Genomic DNA, 22,572 nt, shown 5'->3' on the forward strand with positions numbered 1-22,572 from the left:
GTGATTAAATCTGTGCCTCCCCAGCCATGAATCTCACTGCACGTCATTGCAGGTCTGACTGGCATCCTCCCCCATCAGAGCCCACTCACCACCAGGTGGTGATCAGTTGACAGCTCCACTTCTCTCTTTACCCAAGTGTCAAACACAAGTGGCCGCAAGTCCAATGATACAATGACAAAACTGAGTGGTGTTTTTTTCTGACCAGGTGGTCAGCAGCACAGGAGCACCACAGGGGACTGTACTCTCACCACTCACTCAGACTTCCAGTACAAGTCGTCGGAGTCTTGTCATCTGCAGAAATACTTTGATGACTCTGCAGCTGTGGGGTGTATCCGTGATGGACAAGAGACTGAGTATAGAATCAGTCTCTTGAGGCAATCAGAGTGCAATCACATCCACAGCCATCTGTTGGGGGAGCAACATCAGAACCAGTGACTCAAAGAAACCGAACAAACTGATAAAGAAGTCATACTCTGTTCTGGATCGTCTGAAGCTGTTTGTGCAAAGGAGGATACTTCATGAATTGAAGATGATCATGACACCCTCATCATCCTCTTCACAACACAGTGATTCAGTAAGTGTCCTCATTCAGAGGTGTATTCAGATTTGCTGCAACACCGGAGATCCTTCCTGCCAACAGCTACAACCCTCTTAAATAATTGTTTGAAGAGACTGAAAATCATGACTACTGCAACAATTACTTTTCCTTCTGGGATTAATAAAGTATTCTTGAATTTGAGAATATGATTTATATAATATAACTACCAGTCAAGAACATTGTGTTTGACAGTGTGAAGTCTCAAGTATGGTAGTGTATATTCTCAAACCGTGATGATGTGCTTCCAGGTGTACTGAGGCTAATTTGTGTCCAAAATACTTTTAAGAGTGGCTTATTCCATTCTTAAAAACATGCCGCTATTCAATTTGAAATTATTTAATAATCCCCGAAGGAAATTTGATTAGATGATTTTTGGTAGATGATCAATGAACATAAGTGTGAAAATATGGTTGAAAAGGGAGTCGTTATACTGCATGCCTGTGATATTTTGACCAAACTTGTCAAAAACATTTCATTTAGATATTACATATTTTGTCATGTGTGTTGTAAAGAATCCTTGTGTGCTCTTGGCTTGATAAGCAAATATCTGTCCAGCTTGGGGAATGGCTCTATTTTTAATGAAGTTGTAGATCATTTTTTACCCCAATACAGTTGGGAATGGGCATCATTTATTCAGAGGCAGTCTAAGATTTCCTCTTTGGCTACTGACGTTTGTCAGCAAAAAATCTTTTGAGCATGCTTTGATTTTATAATTATACGATGAAAAAGAATTCACTGATGGAGATAAAATCTATTGAGGGTGCTTTTCATTCATCAAATCCAAAATATTACTGTGTTTTGAATACTTTGTGTGCAGTGGAGCCCAGCTGCACCCAGCCAGCTGAGACAGGCAGGAGACTGGACACAGCGGCCCAAATGAAACAAAGACCCTTTTTTCTGTCTGTCTTGTGTCAGGTAACTTTCAGCCAACCAGCTCCATGCGATAAGCTGACACTGGATCTCCTTTAGTCAACACCAACCTCTCAATCTGTCTCCCCTGCAGCCTGTGAGATATCTTTACATTAATGTCAGCACAAGCCAAGCTTAGTTAAGAGTATTAAATGGCCAGTCAGTCAGGAGCCGAGCCATGGAACAAAGTTTTCACCTAAAAAAGGCCTACTCAGTATACATTTCCTCATGACATCATACCTTACATTTTGGCCGTCCTCCCTGGCTGTAAACGTGGACAAAGGAGGTTAACTCAATTATTAGTAAAAAACATTGATTAATCAAATGCATATGCATCTTACATCTGCTGGTCACGAGGACTTCTGTCAAGATTCCTGCAAATGTTAGTGTTTTACATTATGCGCAAGCATACTTTGGATTTTACCTCAGACCAAAGCCACTCTGAAACCACTCTGCTGTTTATTCATAATGATTGACAATAAATGGTATATTAAACCAAAAATGTGGTTGGGCATAATTGTAAACCATGCATGCATTGAACCTCCTATTTTTCTATGTCTGCTGCACACCTGCATAAATGAAAGTCGCTGCCTTAAGTATGTAGAAAATGTTGATATTTGTACAAAATACCACCCACCCAGATGAGTCACTGCATGGTAAATGATAAAGCTGCTCCTGTTAAATGTGGTTTACAAATCCCATGAAAATTATGGAATTTGATACGTGTTTTTTTTTTTTTTTTTTTTTTTTTTTTTTTTACACACACATCAACCTCTGAAAATGAGTCACTCAATACTCTTTAGTGCCGTTTCAGTAATATTTATTAAAACATATATATAATGAGTGAGTAGAAATGAGTGGACCTGGAATCATCTGCCACACGAAAAGTACAGGAGTCATAAAGTACCGGTGTAATGAGGTATGGTTATGTTTGGTCTTTTAGAGGAATCTCTGGTAAACTGCACTGGTAAATTTTTAAAAATCATATTTTCATTGTAATATTCAAATTGGAGTAGGTCATTGAAGACACTGGTAATTATCATCTTTGCCACCGTTTCTTTTAAGTAAAGGTCCACTTCAATTAGCAAGTAACAGATTCAGATTTTGTTGCATTTAAAAGAACTGATCATTGTTTTTAGAAACAAATCGGACATTCAGACAACAGTTTTGAGTAAGTCTTGGGGATTTGACACCAAACATTACACGAGACTTAAAAGGAGCAAATATTTCATAGCATAATATGCCAGATCAGTTGTTTTATCCATGCACAAATGAAAGGCAGGGTACGTGCAGGTGCTTGTTTATCGCAGGGCCACACAGTCACACTCCTTCCTTTGAATTGAGGAGTAAACGTACAAATTTCTCAAATTAGGTTTTGGCCCTAATTTGTGAACAAATATGAGAGGAATTGGCAGTCAAGTACAAAGCTGACAATGAAGTTAGGAGTCACGGATGTGCTTTGCCAGTGTTATTAATTTTTGTGTTCTTCAAACCTTCGAGCCAGCCACTGGTCCAACATGCAGCAACCTGACTCTTTCTAATCCATCAAGTTGTCCTGTTTTTATTTTTGTCCCAGTTACGGCAACTAGTAATGCTCTTGGCATGCTATGATGAGAAAATTGGCAGAATTTCATTATTTTTACAAAGTACTTGCAAGAACTGATCATTAATGCTGATATATAATAAAGACACAGATTAAATCTCTGTAAGCCTTTCAAGAAATCCTGGAAAAGCACAGTGATTTGGGCAGATGCTGACAGAGCACACCTGGCCTAGATAAATGGTTATAGCTAATCAGTGTGTCTTTCCATCAGCACAAGTCTCCTCAAGAATCTTTCTAGCTGACAGGTCCTCTGTTATGAGCAACGTAAAATGTATAGAGGCCTCACAGATTGACAAAAGGGCTGCAGGCTAGAGCGCTCTCATCAGCACACACGCACACAGACAATGAACACTTGCTTCTACAAAGGTCTAATCAAATGGCAAGGTCCGTAAATCTCACCAAGACACAGGTATGCAGCTGCACTCAGACTGGCTGGGTCTTGCAAGCAGCAGGAGGCAGTTTGGCCTGGAAAATTTCAACATGACAGAGTTCTGATGTTTCAGGAATCACGGCGAGAATACCGTGCGCCACGGAAAAAGTGATGAGTCCCACTACCTGTGTAAGATACTGCACGCTGCCAGAAAATTCAACCAAACAAAATGGAAACACTTGAGTGTTAATAAATTTGAACCACATTTCTGCAGCTTTACTTGATGAAGAAAAGGCAGGTCATGCTGTCAGTCACTAAAAGGATGCATGTGAAGACTTGTATGTTAAAATGTCTTCATGTGACATGTCTGTGTGTGTTCATAAGCGATTTCTCACACTCAAGTTATCGTGTGACTCGTGTAGTTGAGCGGTTCAGGGTGGCGTTAAGACCATTGTGGTTGGGGATTTTATTCCTAGCAGGACCACCCATGTGAGAAATGCCACCATTAGTTGGAATCACAAAATCCACCAAATCAACCGTGGTGGTCCTGGGATATACAATAAGATCGTGAATCTTGTAGAGGAGGGGGACTTTAACGTAGACTTTAACCTTTGGATGTTGTGTGAGCTTACAGGATGCACAATAACATGTCTTAGATGAATTATTAAGTATCCAGGTGCTCCACTGCAAATGTTTTAACTAGTTGATATTTTTCCAAAACTCCACTGTGATGCACTGGACAAGGACTGCCATCTTCAGACTTAGACGGTATAGCGGCCTTGCGTCCACAAAAAGCTTCTTGTGGTACGACATAGCTAGCCACAGCTAGCCCTGCTCATCTTGCGGGTGTGGAGCTACGACGGCTCAGATAAGTCTATGTAGGGAAAACAACATCTCAAAGCTGTTAGTACCATGAACTAAAAAGTCCACTTATATGTTTGAAGTAGCTTAAACGTATTTTAATTATTGATAGATAAACTTTCTTGATTTAGGTTTTATTTTGAAATCAGGCCTCTCAGTCATCAGCGAGATGTACTCCACCTTTTATTGGAGAAGTTAATTCCGTATAGTTCACATTGAATTGGCTCTTTGTTTCTCACGTGAAATAAAGCGGTTATATGATATGATTATGACTAAAAATCACTAAACGAATAAACAATATTCTTCTAAAAAAAAAAAAGAAAAAGTATGAGGAATATAATCATCATCATCATCATCAGATACTTTATTAATCTCCTTGGGGAAATGTGGGACTCTGCTTTAAACCCATCACTGGTTACACTTTGAGCTGTCGGTTGTCATCTGTCCGGCGCCTGGGGAGCAGGTGTAGGGTTGAGGGAATATCACAAAAACCATTTGATCAGATTACAGTATACGGTATTCTGCCCTGCCAGTTTTGTCATTTAGATTCACCTGATCAGAATCAGAAGAACTGTATGCGTCCCATATTTGTTTTGTCACAGATGCACCATTTAGTACAGATGTGAATATAAAACACTGGCTGTCACTCAGGAGGTCGAACAGTGTGACAGTCTGACAACCTGAAAAAAGGGTGGGCCAATTCCTGGCCTCAGTCCATGTGGCAGAGTGTCTTTGGGCAAGATACTGAACCCTCTCCATAATAATAAAAAATAATAAACTAGATTCTGGGTTCTGGTTCAGACGCAGACTGACAAAAGTCTGGCAATGACACGAGATACTGTTTGATGCTTCCTGGCATTAGTGAAGCCATTCATCATGTAAGAGGCTGCTGGAAAATACGATCGTACTGAGCCACTGTTTGATTCATGTGCACCTCTGGATGTGTTTAAATCAGAATATTCCCACTGTCTGTTAACACGCAGGCAATCAGCTAAATCAGCTAAAAGGTTTTTAAAACATATTTTTAACAACATTAACCATATGAAGTAGAACCATGCTCTAAAAGTTGGCATTTATTCCCTTATTTTGTTGGAAAAGGGAAAGTTACCAAATTTAATCAAACACATGGATGACGGATGAAGCTTTGTATCCCAGAACACATGACTACCGACAGCATTCTTTTTAGGTCCATTTAGAACTGAAAACAGGTGCAACCTTTTACCTGAAGCCTTAAAAAGAAATAAGAACCACCCTCATCCAAGTAAAGCTTATTACAAAAACCTCAACACTGGGTGAAAAATAGGCACTATTAAGATTTTTATCCTCTGTGCCTTTCTTTAGAGGACAACTACAAAGGAAAGGTAAATCTATGTGCGTGTCTGAGTGCAGTTAGAGTAGGGAGTACCTTTCCAATCCATTGTCTTCGACCTTGCACGTGCAACTGCTTTAAGTCCAGTAACAGGCATCCCAGCAGGAAGTACCACCCAACATGGTAGAGCATGACTGAAGGAGACACCACAGGTCTGACTGCACTTCAGCTCTGCTCATATTGTACCCACCAACAAAGCTTTGGACAGGAGGCTGATCCAGATCTCAGCAGACACACCCACACACCTACTGCTTCCACACCCAGTACCCACCAATGCACGCTGCATAAAATAACACATCTAATCTGGAAAACAAAGCCAAGCCCTTTAATACCGGGGGTGGCTTGGGTGAACGTAAAGATACAACAGATAGTCAAAATACTGTTTAACATATTATATCTGCTCCTTTACAAACAGCATGCTATCAAAAAGAAAAGATTTTCAATAAAAATTAGTCAAAATGCTGGATTATACTGATATGAAATATTTTTGTGGTGGCGGGGGGTAGTTTGGGCTTAGCCGCAGGGAGAGCTGTGGGGCAGCAGTTCAGGTGATCGTGGTGGCAGACAATGGAGCAGCTGCTTCCTTTATAACCATGTCCTTTTAGTACATAGCAGTTAGGACTGGAGGGGGGCAGATGATCACGACTGTCACCAACTATACATGTTCATAACCTTTTAAAATAATATTTTGTAAATAAAAACAGCTGGACTACACTTATTGCGTTTTGCTGGACGACGACTACTACTACTACTACTGCTACTGCTGCTACTACTACTACTACTACTACTACCATTTAGCAAACAGAACCCTTCATAGCCTTGCAACAATAGAGGCACTGATGGACAAGAACTTGACACAATAGCAACAGTAGCCTCAGACAATCAATATTGTGGCGGTTGACCCTGAACAGTCCAAACGTGGTCAAATGGAGTTGGGAGTAATCAAAGAATCCCTCGGTGCTAGATGTAGCCCTGTCCTGTCAATAAAAAGAAATGGATCTATACGCTTCTGTTACTCTGAGTCAACAAACTCGTTAGTTTGGACCGGATTGGTACAGCTCTCTTTTTTGGTTTTGGATGCTGGATTTGACCAAGGGCTACTGGCAGATTCCTTTGTCTTCAGGGTCCAAGGCACAAACTTTGTTTGTGTTGCTTGAGTCACAGAGGGGATACTGGGCTCACCTTCAAGAAGAGTGCAGTTAGACGGGGGGAGGTACAGTATCTGGGGTACAACTTGGGCTGTGGGGTTGGCAGTGTGGACCTGACTACGCCCCTGACCGATCTGACTGAAGACGGCGCTCCAGATCTGGTCCAGTAGACGCAGCAGTGCCAGGTAGCATTTGAGAGGATAAAACAAGCTTTCTGTGGGGAACTACTGCTTCATAGAAAGCATAATTAGGGCCCGAGCACTGACAGTGCAAAGGCCCTATTGTATCTGTAGGAAATGTTTTGTTTCACCAAATTTTGCACGCAAGCCAGGCCTGGTGAAAAATTTGATATTTAATGGTTTGCATTAATGGGTGTGGCCTAACGGCTCAACAGCGCCCCCTAAAAAACTTCGTGCCTCAAGCCCCACAATACGGTTTGACGTACATGCCCGAAAATCGGTACACACCTGTATCATGTCGCAACTTAAAGAAAAGTCTCTTGGCGCCATGGCCGAAACCGAACAGGAAGTCGGCCATTTTGAATTAATCGTGTAATTTTGCCGCAATTTATGACATTCCTTCGGCCGCTTTGCCCGAACCGTAACGTGCACCCAGGTATGTTATACATCAAAATGTGCGTTTCCATCCTGCAACGATGCGCATTACTTTTCTCAGTCAAAAGCGTTACCGTGGTGACGATAGATGCCAAAAAGCGCACCCCCCCTTCATCTGATTAGTCCATATTTGATAGTTCCTACTTTCTGCCATAACTTTTGAATGGTTTGACATAAAGACTCGTGGGTGGTGTCATCAGACTCGGTATTGATTACTTGACCTTCATTGGCATGAATTAGCCCCGCCCCTTCTTATGATTATTTGATATTTGATAGTTCCTATTTTCTGCAATAACTTTTGAATGGTGTGGTATAGAGAGTGGGTGGTGTCATCCGCTAAATGTCCAGGCCTGAAGAATCTACATGCAAGTCATACAAGCTTCCACTGCAGCCTGAACGTGCACAAGGGTGCGAGGGCCCGTTCATCGCTGCTTGCGGCGTTAACTTAAATTGTATTTGAACATATTTAAAAAACGGTCATAGTTTCTCTATCTGCAAACTAGAAAATAAATGGGATTTGAGTCTAAAAGCAGTATAACAGTCCAGGAGTCCTAAAGTTAATGTTTTAAACTACAAAATGACCTACATATCTGTAAGGTTTTTGTGTTATTCATGTGAATTTTTACATTGTTGAGTTAGGGTAGACACCATGTATCACTATGGGCAAGGTTACGTCAAATATTAGGGAAGAAAAAGACATCTGACGGACAAAAATCCTGCTGAAAACATGTAAATATTGAGGATCATTTACAAGTCTTAAATCACGGGTCTGTGTTAAGTTTCCAGTCACTAATTTGGGAAAATTAAATCACACGTGAGAGAACTTTGCAAGAACTGTTCTTACTATAAACTGTGAAACCACAATTATAAGTCGCAGACTTAACGTTGGGGGGTTTTAGGAGGTCACCATTTAATTGATTAGAACATGATTCCTTTGGGAATCAGAGCAGAACGATGCTCTAAAAAGAACTGAAATAATATGAAACATGTTTGATATTTTTCATAGCACCAAGACACAGATAAGACCTACAATTTCTCAGACTTTCAGCCTTACATCTAAGACCTCAGACCACAGGATTGCGGCCAATCTCAAGCAAGAGTCTTCCCAATATTTCTTTCTTCTGTGGAAATATTTCTGCAACCATGAAATCACTTGTAAAATGGGTAAGTTGACTGACCATACACTGTTTCCAAAGGTTTCTGAAACATCAACATATGAGATCCTCTCACATCTAACAACTATAATCCAGACTAAATATTTGTCAAAGACTGTGGAACTATTTGAACTCCTGTTAGTTATTTACATTAATTATGTCATGTCACAACCCAATTTGCATGAGACAAGACTAAACACTTGCAGTAATATAAAATATATCTTTGTGAAAAACACTGCCTCCAAGCGGACACCTCAAACCAAGCAATACTATGTGATATTCTTCTGACTGGAAATTTAGATTAGAGTAGGTAAGACTAGAGTCCAATCTGCAGGTTCGTGTTCCTGTCTCTCCTGCATGTTTATCAGTTCAAACTTGAAATTCTTGCTGGCAGTAAGACTGGAATTTCATGAAAGTATAGGTGTATAATATCTCTGTCATCTTTGCAAATCTTTTGGATTCATAACCAGCACATTCAGATTACGAATGAAACAGACAGATTTGTAAACATAACCTTTCAGCCTGCATACAAACATTTTTCGATGAGTGCAAATCATTTGCATCAAACTCACCAAAGCTACAACTTAAAATTTTGGTTAAATGAGTAACTGCTTATTTGAACTGGGGAAAACTCAGGACAGGAAAACAGACAAGAATGAAATGAGAGCATCCCCATGGTTTTCACACATGGATGGTATTTGGTAGAAGAGACAAATCTATGAGAGGAATTGGAAGGAAGGAAAGCCACAGTACCAGAATCAGGCAAATAACCACAGCTGAGAGAGTTGGAGGGGAAACTTTGACCACAGATGCTCTGACGTGGACGTGATTTACGCAGATGTGTCAATGCAGAGATGAGACCTCCTCTGCATACAAGGGAAACACAGCGGCACAGCTTCTTGTCACAGGAAGCATTGCCTCATGTCTATTAGGAACAAAAAGAGACTGTCTCGCACAAATAGCAATATAAGTAAACTAGAGCGGGGGGAGGTTGATTCGGGGTGAACAGAACCTCTGCGGGTGCTTTAAAACTGCAGGGCAGATGTGCAGAGGGTGAAGTCAGTGGTTTCTTTCTTTTTATTTTTTTAACAACTTCCCGGCACATCTTTGTCCTCCAGGCAACATAATGGTTTCCAGAGATCTCTGATGTCTTCACACAACACGTAACGCTCACAAAACTCAACTTCTAGTACCTGCAGTGTAGGTATGTCTGACCTTGTGGAAGGTGTAACTTGCTGATGAAGAGCTCTTGTGACAACATTTCATTGACCAATATTCAACCATGTCTGATCTACTGTCATTTAGCAGACGCTTTTATCCAAAGAAACTAACATCTGAGACACACACCATGAAGCAATAAGGGTTATGGTCTTTCTCAGGGGCCCAAGATGTTTCAACTTGGTTGCCATTCCAGACCCAAGCCCACCTCTGCAGCCACTAGACTATCACCCCCCTATTTATATGAGAAGCATAGATAACTGGGCCTAAATTACAGTTTTGGAAAAGAGAATGATTAGTATGAGCATGCTAGAACATCTCAAGGTTACAAAATGTTTATGCACTGCTTTGTGACACAGAGGGAAAAAAAAAACTGCCCCTGTTTCCATCCTCTCTAAATCCTAAATCCCCTCTTTTCTTGTTTATCTGACAACCTCTGCTTTTAACAACGTATTTTCCACTTCTCTATATATACTGATTTTAGGACCCAAGTGCTTAACTTTAAGTATTGCACAGATGAAAGAAAACTACAGCTTTTGAAATGCATCAAATGAAAGCCCAAGAGTGTGCAGAGCCATGTGTTCAAATTCACTTTTTTTACAGCAATAAGAAATCCATGTCTTAATTAGAAAAAAAGTTTGCTATCAGTATTGCATGGTCTTTGCTGAGTCTTTGATGTATCATGCACCAGAAAAACATGTTTAAAGCTGCAGAGAGTAGTGTGTCTTGAAACCCTGCATCAATTTGGTTGAAAGTTCCCATGTGCTCACAAGTGTATTTCACAAGCCAGTGAAGCTGCAACTTTAACACGCAAGATAATTAAAAAAAAAAATGTAAGAAAAAGGAGATTTTGGCACCAACTTTTTTCATATATGCATTCAATCACACATATGTTCCACATTCAACAGAAAATGTGGACAATTACGCAACAGTGCAAGTACTGAGACATACTGTATCTTTCTTGTGCTAAACACATACTGAACAAGTGCAGACAACCAATCTGCTGACGTCAGCTCACACCTGTCTTATTTCCATTGCTAGGATACAGAGATAATGTGTCTGTGTCCACAAGAACAACATTTATATTACGCAGACAGGTTGAGTAAAGTTAAAGTGCTTCATTGATATCGAGGACAAATTAATTTAACACACTTGATATTATGATAGTGATGAAACATTCCAGCAGCTTGACCCCTGCAGGGACACAACGACACCTTGCAGATTGCTTTTGGCCTCATGTCCCCCTTAAGACATAGACATGCAGGTTCCAATTCCTGAAGACCCCTGCCGGGACATTGTCACTCCAGTTCCTGCGTCTTGCATCCCTGCTGAGACCGGCACCGGGGGAGTGGTCGGATTTCCAGCCCCCCGCAGAGACAAAACCATATCCATATATGGTTTTGTCTCTGCGGGGGGCTGGAAATCCGAAAGATTTCCAGCAAATTTCCAGCGATTTCTAAGATTTCCTGACGAAAGATCACACCTTTGACTGTCTCTCACTGACCTGTTTATTTCTTGTATAAAAAGCTTGTTGCAAAATCACTTGAGGTCAGCATTTCAACCAGACCCCTGGTCTGTGTCGACGTTGCTCACCGCCGGCTGAATAAACTCCATAAAACCACAAAGCGGACTTCTGAACTGGTTTGATAAATTCCTCAACAATAGTCAAAAATCAAACTTCAACACTGTCAATACATCAGTTCTCTTCTGACAAATGCATGATATTTTCTGTGTGGACACAATTTTCAGAGTTCAGCAGTGATATCCATAATGATCAGTCTTCAAATACTTCCAGACGAGCATTGGATGCAGGATTTTGTGTATTTGTCTTATTTGCATTGCTAATGTCAGAGGTCATGCAATGTGATGCCAAATTGTAATGTATATAATAATATGTAGGACAAATCATGTATTTTCTTTAATGCTCTACTATAACTTGCAAAGGTAAGGTTCGGCAACTCAGAGTTTAAACTTGGTCCAGTTGTGCGTAGTATTTATCTACGAGACAGCTTAGTCCAACCCTTGGAATGATGTAATTAAAACCTTATTAAACATTAAAAAGGTGCATTTAAAATGGAGAAAGTTTAAAATCTGAATCAAAAAACAGACATAAGTTAAAAAATAAATGAAAAGGTTTTCAACTTCGATTTAAAGCAGCTGTGAGTTTCAGGAGCCCTGATGCATTCTGGGAGTTTTTTTTCCACACATGAGGAGCAAAGTAAATGCTTTGCTCTGACTGTTAGCGTAGCAACTTGCGACATGCTTTGACAGGGCATAAACATGTAGTATAGCTTCAGTTTTTTTAGGTTATACAACAAGCAGTTCTCAGATTATAATCATGACAAAACCTCACTGGACTTGCATGGAAAAGGCACTTCATATAATTATCACTATTGAGATTGCTACTTAAAAGCCATTGTTTGGCTAGTATCATGATCAGGAGCCTCCATGGGGCCCCAGGTGAAAGTATTAGTTGGTGATAGGATAAAGAACTGAGAACACTTGGGGTAAATCTGCTTCTCTCTCTCACACTGACACATGTTTAGCTTTATTTATTTAGGGAAGTATTCATAACAACGGAGAGCCTTTCACAAATTGGATTCAGTCATCCGATGATGTTCTATTAAAAGAAACAAGCTCCATCTTCTTCTTTTGCTTTTTTCGGAATCAAAAGTTACCATAGTTCTTACTAACAACTTAAAATCTGTTATATGTCTTTTACAACCAAATGTCTACGGAAGATCAGAAGCAGAAGAAGTTTCTAGACCTTTTAGACCCTAAATGTTGCTACAAGCAGTGAATATGAGACATGTTGATCATCAATGTTCAAAGACATCCACAAGGTATACGTTTATAGTACTAGCTTTGTGGTTTTAAGCTTAGCTGAGGTTGCTGACCTCTGGGAGTGTTTAACATCTTAGTGGAGCTGTAGATTAGGTGGTTAAGTCCCATGTCTTTAAAGAAAGCACCTGTCAAAGAACCCCCCCCCCCCACACACACACAGGACATGCATCAAAGTCAGGAAACCCCCCAATAAGAACAGTCTGAAATGTTACACTTCAAAGCCAACTGCAGAAGAGATCTGGTTAATATAGTAGTGTTATTTCAATTACTTTTTTCTTTTAATTTTAGGAAATGAGAAGAGCCAGCTGTTCCTCTGCATGTCTGGTCTGTATGACTTCAATGAAAAACAGACTGCAGTGTCCAAAACCGCTGTCTCATTCAATTATATACCATTTCCAACATGATCATTTTCACTCGTGTCGGGTTTTGTTTTAAAATGAAATCAATAGCTGTAACTATTTACGTGATAAAATGTCACAACTACAAGAAATGAAACTGAGGAACGGAGAAAAGCGCAGCAGACTTCAACAGATCTGCTGAAGCGTGTTTCTGCAAATAGTTTCCTCAACACACAATGGAGTGCAAAGTCTCTGCCATCTCCATCATCATGAAGGGATCCGACGCCAACTCAATCTCCATGTAGAAATGTCATGCCTAGCTGGGCTGCCACAGCATAGCACAGCCTGCACAGCCTTGTTTTTTACCCACATGGCCCTTCTGCATTTTGTAAAAGGAAACAGATCCTTGCTGGTTATGCAGACGTTCGTCTATAGTACAAATGCAAACATGTCAATTCAGAGCAGCTTTCTTCGCCCTTTGTTTTTCGAGGCATTCATCCATTACTTTGTTTTCATTTCATACATCTGCTGATTCCACAAACCACATTTTGCTGTTTCAAGAACAATATTTGGTTTCAGAAATGCAGATACGGTGCTTGCAGTCATAATAAACACATACATTGCAAAAGCTGTCATAATGGGGCTCTTTGTTGACATGCAGGTCAGATTTAAATATTTATCACTGTCAACACTAAACTCTGAGGGCTTGATTTCAAACATATACTAGTGATCAGACGGGGACACCGTCTTTAACTGGAGCAGAAAATCCACAACTTTACTCATTGTTCTACTATTGGTATTTGACACAACAAGTATGTACATTGATCTCATTTCATCAGCATATTGCCAAAAGCAAAAGTTCTATGATTACAACATTAATTGATCATAAACATGAGCAGGCACACGATACGTTATGTCAAACCCTCAATTTGTTTCGACACGTTTTATTCAATCAAGAAGCCTGTTTCTTGGGAAACATTGAATAAAAGCACAAGTAAACTTTACAGAAGCATGCAGCTTGACTTTGGACAGGAACAAAGAAGAAAACAGGAACGTTTGTTTTGACATGGCATGCAAAACTGTGCCGTCTCATTTAATTCTACATTTCATATCCTGCAGGCACCACTGAGTATGTTTAATGTTAAAACTTCATGGGAGCACAATTCAAAGAAGACTAAACTAAAGTACGGTTTGGAAAGTCTGTCAGGAGAAAACTCTTAACTCCAAAGTACATGAAAGCACAACAGGGTTTTTACAACACCATGTTTGGCAAAATCCAAATAAAGCATTTCAGCAGAAACACCTTGTACACACTGTCAAGGACGGCGTTGAAAGACGGATGATTTGGGGTTTATTTTTCATGGCTGAGTCAAAATCCAGTCCTCAGGACCTCAGGAGAGCTGTGCATTAGGGAATGCCCCAAAGCCTTCATGAACTGAAGAGATTATGTAAAGAAAAACCTATTTCTGGAAGTGCCTGAATCATGGACACTTAGTACAGCCCACATGATTTTTATTGTCCTTATCGTTGATTCATGACATGCTGAAAAAGTCACTGATCTATGATCAGATAACTTCTGATTTTGATTTGAATTTGCAAAAAAAAAAACAAAAAAAAAAAAATCATCTATAAGTGGGTTCTAACTTCTGCACTTTTGTCACTTTTTCTCCATCTTTACAACGGGTCGAAAGTTCATTTTCATTTTGCACCTTGCTTATGCTCCTGGACATGGACTCGCCTCCACTCCCAGAGATGATTGGTGGCCAGTGGCAGGAAGAATAATTCAGTGATGCAGGTAAATCAAGCAGATGAACTGATATTTATGGCCACAGTAAAGGCTGGTGAGTGGGCCAAATATAGCTGAGGCACACAAGCATCTCATAAGAGGCATGCCACCACACGCAGCATGCACACTTCCAAAGTGGACCAGTCAGCCAAGGATAAGAGGTGGGACGGCCGATTGGTCCCGTTAACATCCAACGCTCTGCACCAAAGCACTAATTAATGAGAGACAGGGGACCGGTCGTTTCACAGACAGAAATTAATAAAAGAACCCTTTAAAGTCAGACCATAACCATAACAAGTGGTCAGCTGCCTACACACTGCAACTAGAGACTTGGGGAACAGCTGGTAAACCAGGTGACTGCGTGGTAGTCAATTAGCTTTAATGCATAAATTAGCCTTTTAGTTTTAAAAAGGCATGAGAGATTTTTTTGTTTTCCTCTTTTTCCACTCCATTCAACAGAAAATATCTTACTTACAGTTCGATCAAAGGTTAAAAACATCTCCTCTTTGAAATCCCCCAGCAGATCCTTGAGGTCATTTGAGGACAGCCATATATTCTGTGTGGAAACACAGGCGACAGTTTCTAAATATAAAAACCACAACCAAAGACAGTGGAAGGCTCAACTGATGAACAACCACACCAAATCCACCAGACTGGATCAAAACCACAGGAGTCAGAGTACTTTTCATTTTAAATCCACTGACAATCCTTTATAATCCTTACTTACAGCTCACACGAGCTTCTGTTGTCAGTGTATTAAGTGCAGGAGTCTAAGTGTCTGCACTTGTAGGCATCGGAAACATCTGGCTTCACCTTAAACACCTCAGTCACATGTCAGAGCCTTGTTGAGCTCATCCTGCAAGGTTTTCATGTCTTTTCTTTTATCGCTTCTCACCTTCAAGGCGTTGTTGGTGCGTGGGGAGCGAGGAGGTTTGGGGACGACCTCACCGCAGCGCGGTAGGTGATGACTGCAGTGCTCGCGGGCGCCATCGGGGTCACCTAAGAGGAAAACCAGCTGCCGGAGATAACCCTGCAGAGAAAGAAACATTAAATACACTGTGAGGGGTCAGGGACACAGTGCCAGTGCACAAAAGCATGTTGGTGTGCAAAATAAACACAGCATTTAGGATGGGCCATCCTATCCTGAAGTAATCCTTTGCTCATGTAATTATATCAGCTGTTGATGGATGTCAGTTATCAACTCAAAACAGGGTTCCTATTGACCAAATCATCATTACCATCACCTGCTGACATATTCTATTTGATTTTATTTTCTTGCATCTCGTTACAGCAATAAATAGCACTCCCAACAACTTTTTTTGAAAGTCTTACACGCCTGAAATACAAAACTACGCATACAGTAAAATATTAATTAAGTTAATGCGGGGGGAAAAAAACGTTTTATTTTAACTTTCCATTATCTGCAAAGAATTACAGCTTTTTTTTTTTCGGTAATTTTCATGTGCATAACAGCTTCATTTCTTTGTGCATGCAGGGACATGGTGTCAAGACAAGTTCTGACGCACACACAGAGTTTACTGCAGGTCACACATTTTACTGCAGATCCCAGAGTCCCAATGCTTCAACACGATTCTGACATCAGGTCAAATGAAAGGCACAGAAAACACGAGTGAAACTCTGTCCTCAGGCTGAAAATGAAACTGTGATGTTGGAAGTGAAAGCGTCTGTGTGTTTACGTATCTGTGTGCTCAAAGCCTGAAGCGACTTTCTGAAAAAGCAGACAAGCATCAGTTTTAAAACAAACATACGCTGAATGAAGCCGACATTCATTCTGAATGAGTTATACCTTTAACAACAAAAACATTTATGCAAATTTAGCCTCATCCAAACATGCAAGCTAACCGGAGGAAATGAAAACCAATTTTTAGGGACTGTTTAATCTTAAAACGAGGGGAAAGTGGCAGACAGACTGTATGCAACTTTGCTGGAACGCCACGTGTGAGACATTATTTTTTTATTTGAAACAGAGTTCTATTGTTAAATACAGCAATATGTTTTTTATATGTTTTTTTATCCTTTAGAGGAGATTCAAACCCTGGGTGGATCTGTCAGAAAAATCAAGTGGAGAAGACCAGACAGGAGAGCACACGCATGGCAGCTCCACATATACATGCGTCCAAGATGTTCACGTCAGAAAAGTATTTCTATTAAAATAATTCAGATGTGTATGAAAAAAAAAAACAAAAAAAAAAAACATGCAACTGGTGGTAAAATGTAAAAGCACCTCAATTCTACAATTAAGGCATTCATATTTAATTACCTGCACTGGCATATACAGTGGGTTGCAAAAGTATTCACCCCCCTTGAACTTTGTGACCTTTTGCCACATTTCAGGCTTCAAACATAAAGATATAAAACTGTAATTTTTGTGAAGAATCAACATCAAGTGGGACACAATCATGAAGTGGAACGAAATGTATTGGATATTTCAAACTTTTTTAACAAATAAAAAACTGAAAAATTGGGCGTGCAAAATTATTCACCCCCCTTAAGTTAATACTTTGTAGCGCCACCTTTTGCTGCGATTACAGCTGTGAGTCTCTTGGGGTTTGTCTCTATCAGTTTTGCACATCGAGAGACTGAAATTTTTGCCCATTCCTCCTTGCAAAACAGCTGGAGCTCAGTGAGGTTGGATGGAGAGCGTTTGTGAACAGCAGTTTTCAGTTCTTTCCACAAATTCTCCATTTGATTCAGGTCTGGACTTTGACTTGGCCATTCTAACACCTGGATATGTTTTTTGTGAACCATTCCATTGTAGATTTTGTTTTATGTTTTGGATCATTATCTTGTTGGAAGACAAATCTCCGTCCCAGTCTCAGGTCTTTTGCAGACTCCATCAGGTTTTCGTCCAGAATGGTCCTGTATTTGGCTCCATCCATCTTCCCATCAATTTTAACCATCTTCCCTGTCCCTGCAGGCCCAAACCATGATGCTGCCACCACCATGTTTGACAGTGGGGATGGTGTGTTTAGGGGGATAAGCTGGGTTGCTTTTACGCCAAACATAACGTCTTGCATTGTTGCCAAAAGGTTTGATTTTGGTCTCATCTGACCAGAGCAGCTTCTTCCACATGTTTGTGTCTCCCCGGTGGCAAACTTTAAACAACACTTTATATGGATATCTTTAAGAAATGGCTTTCTTCTTGCCACTCTTCCATAAAGGCCAGAATTGTGCAGTATATGACTGATTGTTGTGGTATGGACAGAGTCTCCCACCTCAGCTGTAGGTGACCTCTGACCTCTGCAGTTCATCCAGAGTGATCATGGGCCTCTTGGCTGCATCTCTGATCAGTCTTCTCCTTGTATGAGCTGAAAGTGTAGAGGGACGGCCAGGTCTTGGTAGATTTGCAGTGGTCTGATACTCCTTCCATTTCAATATTATCGCTTGCACAGTGCTCCTTGGGATGTTTAAAGCTTGGGAAATCTTTTTGTATCCAAATCCAGCTTTAAACTTCTCCACAACAGTATCTGGGACCTGCCTGGTGTGTTCCTTGTTCTTCATGATGCTCTCTGCGCTTTAAACGGACCTCTGAGACGATCACAGTGCAGGTGCATTTATACAGAGACGTGATTACACACTGGTGGATTCCATTTATCATCATTAGTCATTTAGGTCAACACTGGATCATTCAGAGATCCTCACTGAACTTCTGGACAGAGTTTGCTGCACTGAAAGTAAAGGGGGTGAATAATTTTGCACACCCAATTTTTCAGTTTTTTATTTGTTAAAAAAGTTTGAAATTTCCAATACATTTCATTCCACTTCATGATTGTGTCCCATTTTATGTTGATTCTTCACAAAAAATTACAGTTTTATATCTTTATGTTTGAAGCCTGAAATGTGGCAAAAGGTCACAAAGTTCAAGGGGGGTGAATACTTTTGCAACCCATTGTATATATTATATAGAGATAATATTTTTGCTTTTATTCAACTAAATTTAGTATTTTATTTATTGTGAATGCAGATCATGGTTTTCACCTCGTTCTCTGTAACTCAAGTCTATATCTTACCAAACAGAAATCAACATATAATCAATTGTAAAAAGAAAAAAATAGTTATGTCTGTTCAGAGCATGTTATGTAATCAGAACCTTTTTGTTTTTTTTTGTTTTGTTTTTTTGCTGCTGTTATTTAAGGACATATATTATATTCCTTTTTCCCAAAAGCAGACAACTGACACTGTTGTGGTGAGTTCAGAGAAGAATACCACAGAGATGTGTCCCAAAAATGTCGTTTTCAACTATGTCTTTATGCCTCTGTTTATCCAGCAGGATGTGGAATTTGGTGAAGATAAAACTAGAAAGGTTTTAAAACTTCACTCTGATCTGGGACTGTGATGTCACAGTACGCCATGCATCAGTACCACCACAGGACTCTGCAGATACAAACTGTTCACAAAATAACATACTTTCAGATATAAGCAGCCCCTGACAAAGTGAAAGTGGAGTTTTTGAGTTTGTAGTCATAAAAAAAAAAAAAAAAAAAAAAAAAAAATCATCTTCCCCTTTAGAATCTATCAGAATGGACCCCTGCCTGGGTTACTAGCCAGGTTGTCAGTAAGAGTTACACATTTGAACAGACCATAGTTATATAGAGTTTAACTGTGCAACTCTCCTACAAATTATTATCCAGAGACAAAGCTGTCAACACCTCTGAGTGTATAAGTGCTCCGTCCGTAGAGCTCAGTAAAAACCCGTCACCACAGGATAGCTGGACAAGGAGAATCCATTTTATTGGATGCTCTGAACAAATCCAGATGTGACACAGCCCTCGCTCTGATCCTCAGACTGCATGCTACACTGCTTATTGTAGCTGGTACACGAGTTCAACGAAGCAAAACTGCGTGCCTGATGAAATCAAAGTCATCCTGTAATGAAAGACTTACGTTTTGGCACATGAGATGAAAACTAACAGGAACATACAAGACGTAGGTTGTATAGCTGTCTATCCTGGTACTGTCCCCCTGACATCAAAGCTGGATGCAGAGGAACCAGACTAGCGCTTCATATCAAAGAGGATAGGAATCAGGATGGCATGCCACAAGCAAGGTTTTTATCCCATTTATTATCCATGAGATGCATGTAGGAGGTTACATGATGATACGCCTCAAACTGCACTGCTCACTTTTGAACTTTGTCAGCTCAGATGTGATGGGTATTATATGCTCTGTTCAAACAGTCATTAGGGTTTCCTGTGATTTTAACACTCTCTCACTGGTGGAGCTAAGCAAAGCTGCGGTTACAGGGGGCTTACAGGGATGTTTTGCCGAGGATGATGAAAACAAACACATGGTTTCTAAGCGTCAGCGTCTACACATCGTTGAGTCTGTGGGTGCAGTAGGGCCGCTGGCATAAATAACAACTTGTGCATTCTTCTCTTTGTGTGATTGAGTGTGTGCATGCAAAGATGAACAAGACTGATGATTAGTTTTGAGTTTGTTTGGTTTTTATTTTGGGGGGGGGGGGGTAAAGTGAACATGAACTGAATTTTAAAGTTACAAATAGATATCTGTAAACAGTTGTTTTACGTACATCATCTGGTTCTTGCATAACTGTCTGGTCGTGACATCCTTATTAAATACAAATTCAATTTATAGCAGTCATTTAAAAAAAGTGTTTAAAATCCAAATAGGGCCATTCAGTTGGAAGAAAAAAAACTGTTAATGACTTTAGCTTTGGAGTATTTTTTTCAGCTGCTTCAAAATAACTGGGCGTTGTGTGACAGGGTGTGGAGTTTAATGGTTTTAGATGAGGGTGTTGAGGTGGAGCTACTCTTGTCTGTCTGTCTGTTTCTTTTTATGATCGATGAGAAAACTATAATTGGGGCGGGAAAAACAGAAGAAAAGCTGGACAGCCTCTTACTTCAAACGGAGTCTCAAAGGCCTCAATGATGCCTCCAACCATGAACAGCCCGTCGGTGCCGATTCCCAGGCCATGGTTCACCCAGTCCACACTCTCCAGCAGTGTGCAGTCCACGTACAGTGCCAGGCGGTTTGTAGACACGCTGACGGCCACACGATGCCACTCTCCATCACACAGACCGCCCACTGGAAACCTGACAGTGACACACAGGCCAGCGTGATGTGTTGATGTTGTGTCTCACATGTCTTGTGCATAACTACCGTTAAAATAGGTCTTGAAAGCTCATATTACCGGAAGGCATCTCTAAGCACAAAGGAAAAACTCCACAGAGCTATATTTCTATACTTACCTTTACAACATCATAATTTTATATAACAGGCAGCATTTCTGCAGTAACATTGATACTGCTTTCAACATAGCACTAAAGTGTTTTGCTTTTGTTTTTTCCCCCTGATCTTTAGGTCTCTGGGCTGAATGAGTTTAGAATCCGGACTCCTTGGCTCTCATTACCTGGACTCCAATGCAACATAGCAAAACCTCTATAACTGTGAGGTATTGGAGAGAGGTAGAAAGTACTGTTTTAGGTTAACGGGCAATTCCATGCATACAGGTAAATTCTTTTACAGGAAGATGAGATGTTTCAGGCTTTCCTTCAGGTCATTTCAGTTTGAAAACGGTGGATTAAAAACCTCACTTATAAATCTGAAAACGTGCACGCACAAAGCACATCAGCCTACCAGCAGGTCACTTAATTTCTGCCTTGTACATCTGTAACATGATGTATGGAAATGTATTTTTAAGCTCAGGTATTTTAGGTGGCAACAACTCTGCCTGCTGTGGAAAACTTAGCAAACATCTGAGGTGGTCTTATTAATACAAACCTACAGTACACACATATGTGCAACCTTATTTGCAGCATGGATGCGGGAGCCGTTGGGCGATGCACAAGCTTCGTCTTCATGAGACACGTGCGACGGCTCACGAATATTACTGTTGAAACTCAATGTGCTCTGCATTTATGCCCCAGACTTTTAACTCTGATCAGCCTCTTACGATTATTAAAACTAAAAACCATTTGCAGACACATTTTAATCCCAGGTGAGATCTGATGAGATCAGCACTGCCCTCTTGTGACGGGATCATGCAAGAGGGGAACAGATGTGCTCACGAAATATCAGGAAGACCATCTGCTTCCTCTCACGGTTTTCTGCCAAACAAATAAATCAGAGTTTGATACTGATAACCCCATGGGTTGATGTTTTTTAAAATGCAGTTATACTCCACAAGAAATATAAGAGTCGGATTTTCAAAGAGAAGGCTCAGGTTTCTCAAAAATATTTTATATGTGAATGAATCACTGAGTCTAGAAACTCTATAGACACCATCAAAGGTACAAGCTGGAAGACTTCAGCGAGCTTGCTTGATGGGCACACGTCCATATAAATAACAGTGTAAGTTAATTACAGTGTCTTTGATTTTGCCCAGTTCTATTCGCCAGCGATGTATGTTTTCAAGATTTGTTGCTCCTGAAGAGGAGAGACCAGCCAAGAGATGCCTAATAAATCACTGAATGCAGCCATCTTCAAACAAAGACATGCCAGAGGGCTTTTCTTTGTGATCAACACATTTGCATACAATTTAAACTTAAACACGCCGGGGCACAGTCTGTCTTCGAATATCTCTGATAATCTTACAAGCATTTCAACATCTGGATTTTTTTTTTTTTTTAAACCAATGGTAAGTGCATAAAAGTCAGAGGCAAGCACATGTTTGAAGCTGCCTCACTGAAAGATCTTGAGGAATTTCAACCAATCAATTGTTGCCAGACAATTGTTTTTTTTTTTATGCAACACTATTGACCTTTGTAAGCTTTGTAACA

General features: G+C 40.3%; 1 protein-coding gene across 1 annotated transcript in view; it reads right to left on the reverse strand.

Annotated features, from left to right (window-relative positions):
* The window catches only part of si:ch211-196i2.1 (collagen alpha-1(I) chain), a 109,220-nt gene that overhangs the window by 53,286 nt on the left and 33,362 nt on the right, over window positions 1-22,572 (reverse strand). The window contains exons 4-5 of the mRNA XM_061733200.1: window positions 20,694-20,886; window positions 15,708-15,842 (exon numbers count right to left, since the gene is read on the reverse strand). Of these exons, the coding sequence (XP_061589184.1) occupies window positions 15,708-15,842; window positions 20,694-20,886 (328 nt within the window). The remainder of the gene's footprint in view (window positions 1-15,707; window positions 15,843-20,693; window positions 20,887-22,572) is intronic.

This window comes from Cololabis saira, chromosome 11 (assembly GCF_033807715.1).
Source record: "Cololabis saira isolate AMF1-May2022 chromosome 11, fColSai1.1, whole genome shotgun sequence".
NCBI lineage: Eukaryota > Metazoa > Chordata > Actinopteri > Beloniformes > Belonidae > Cololabis > Cololabis saira.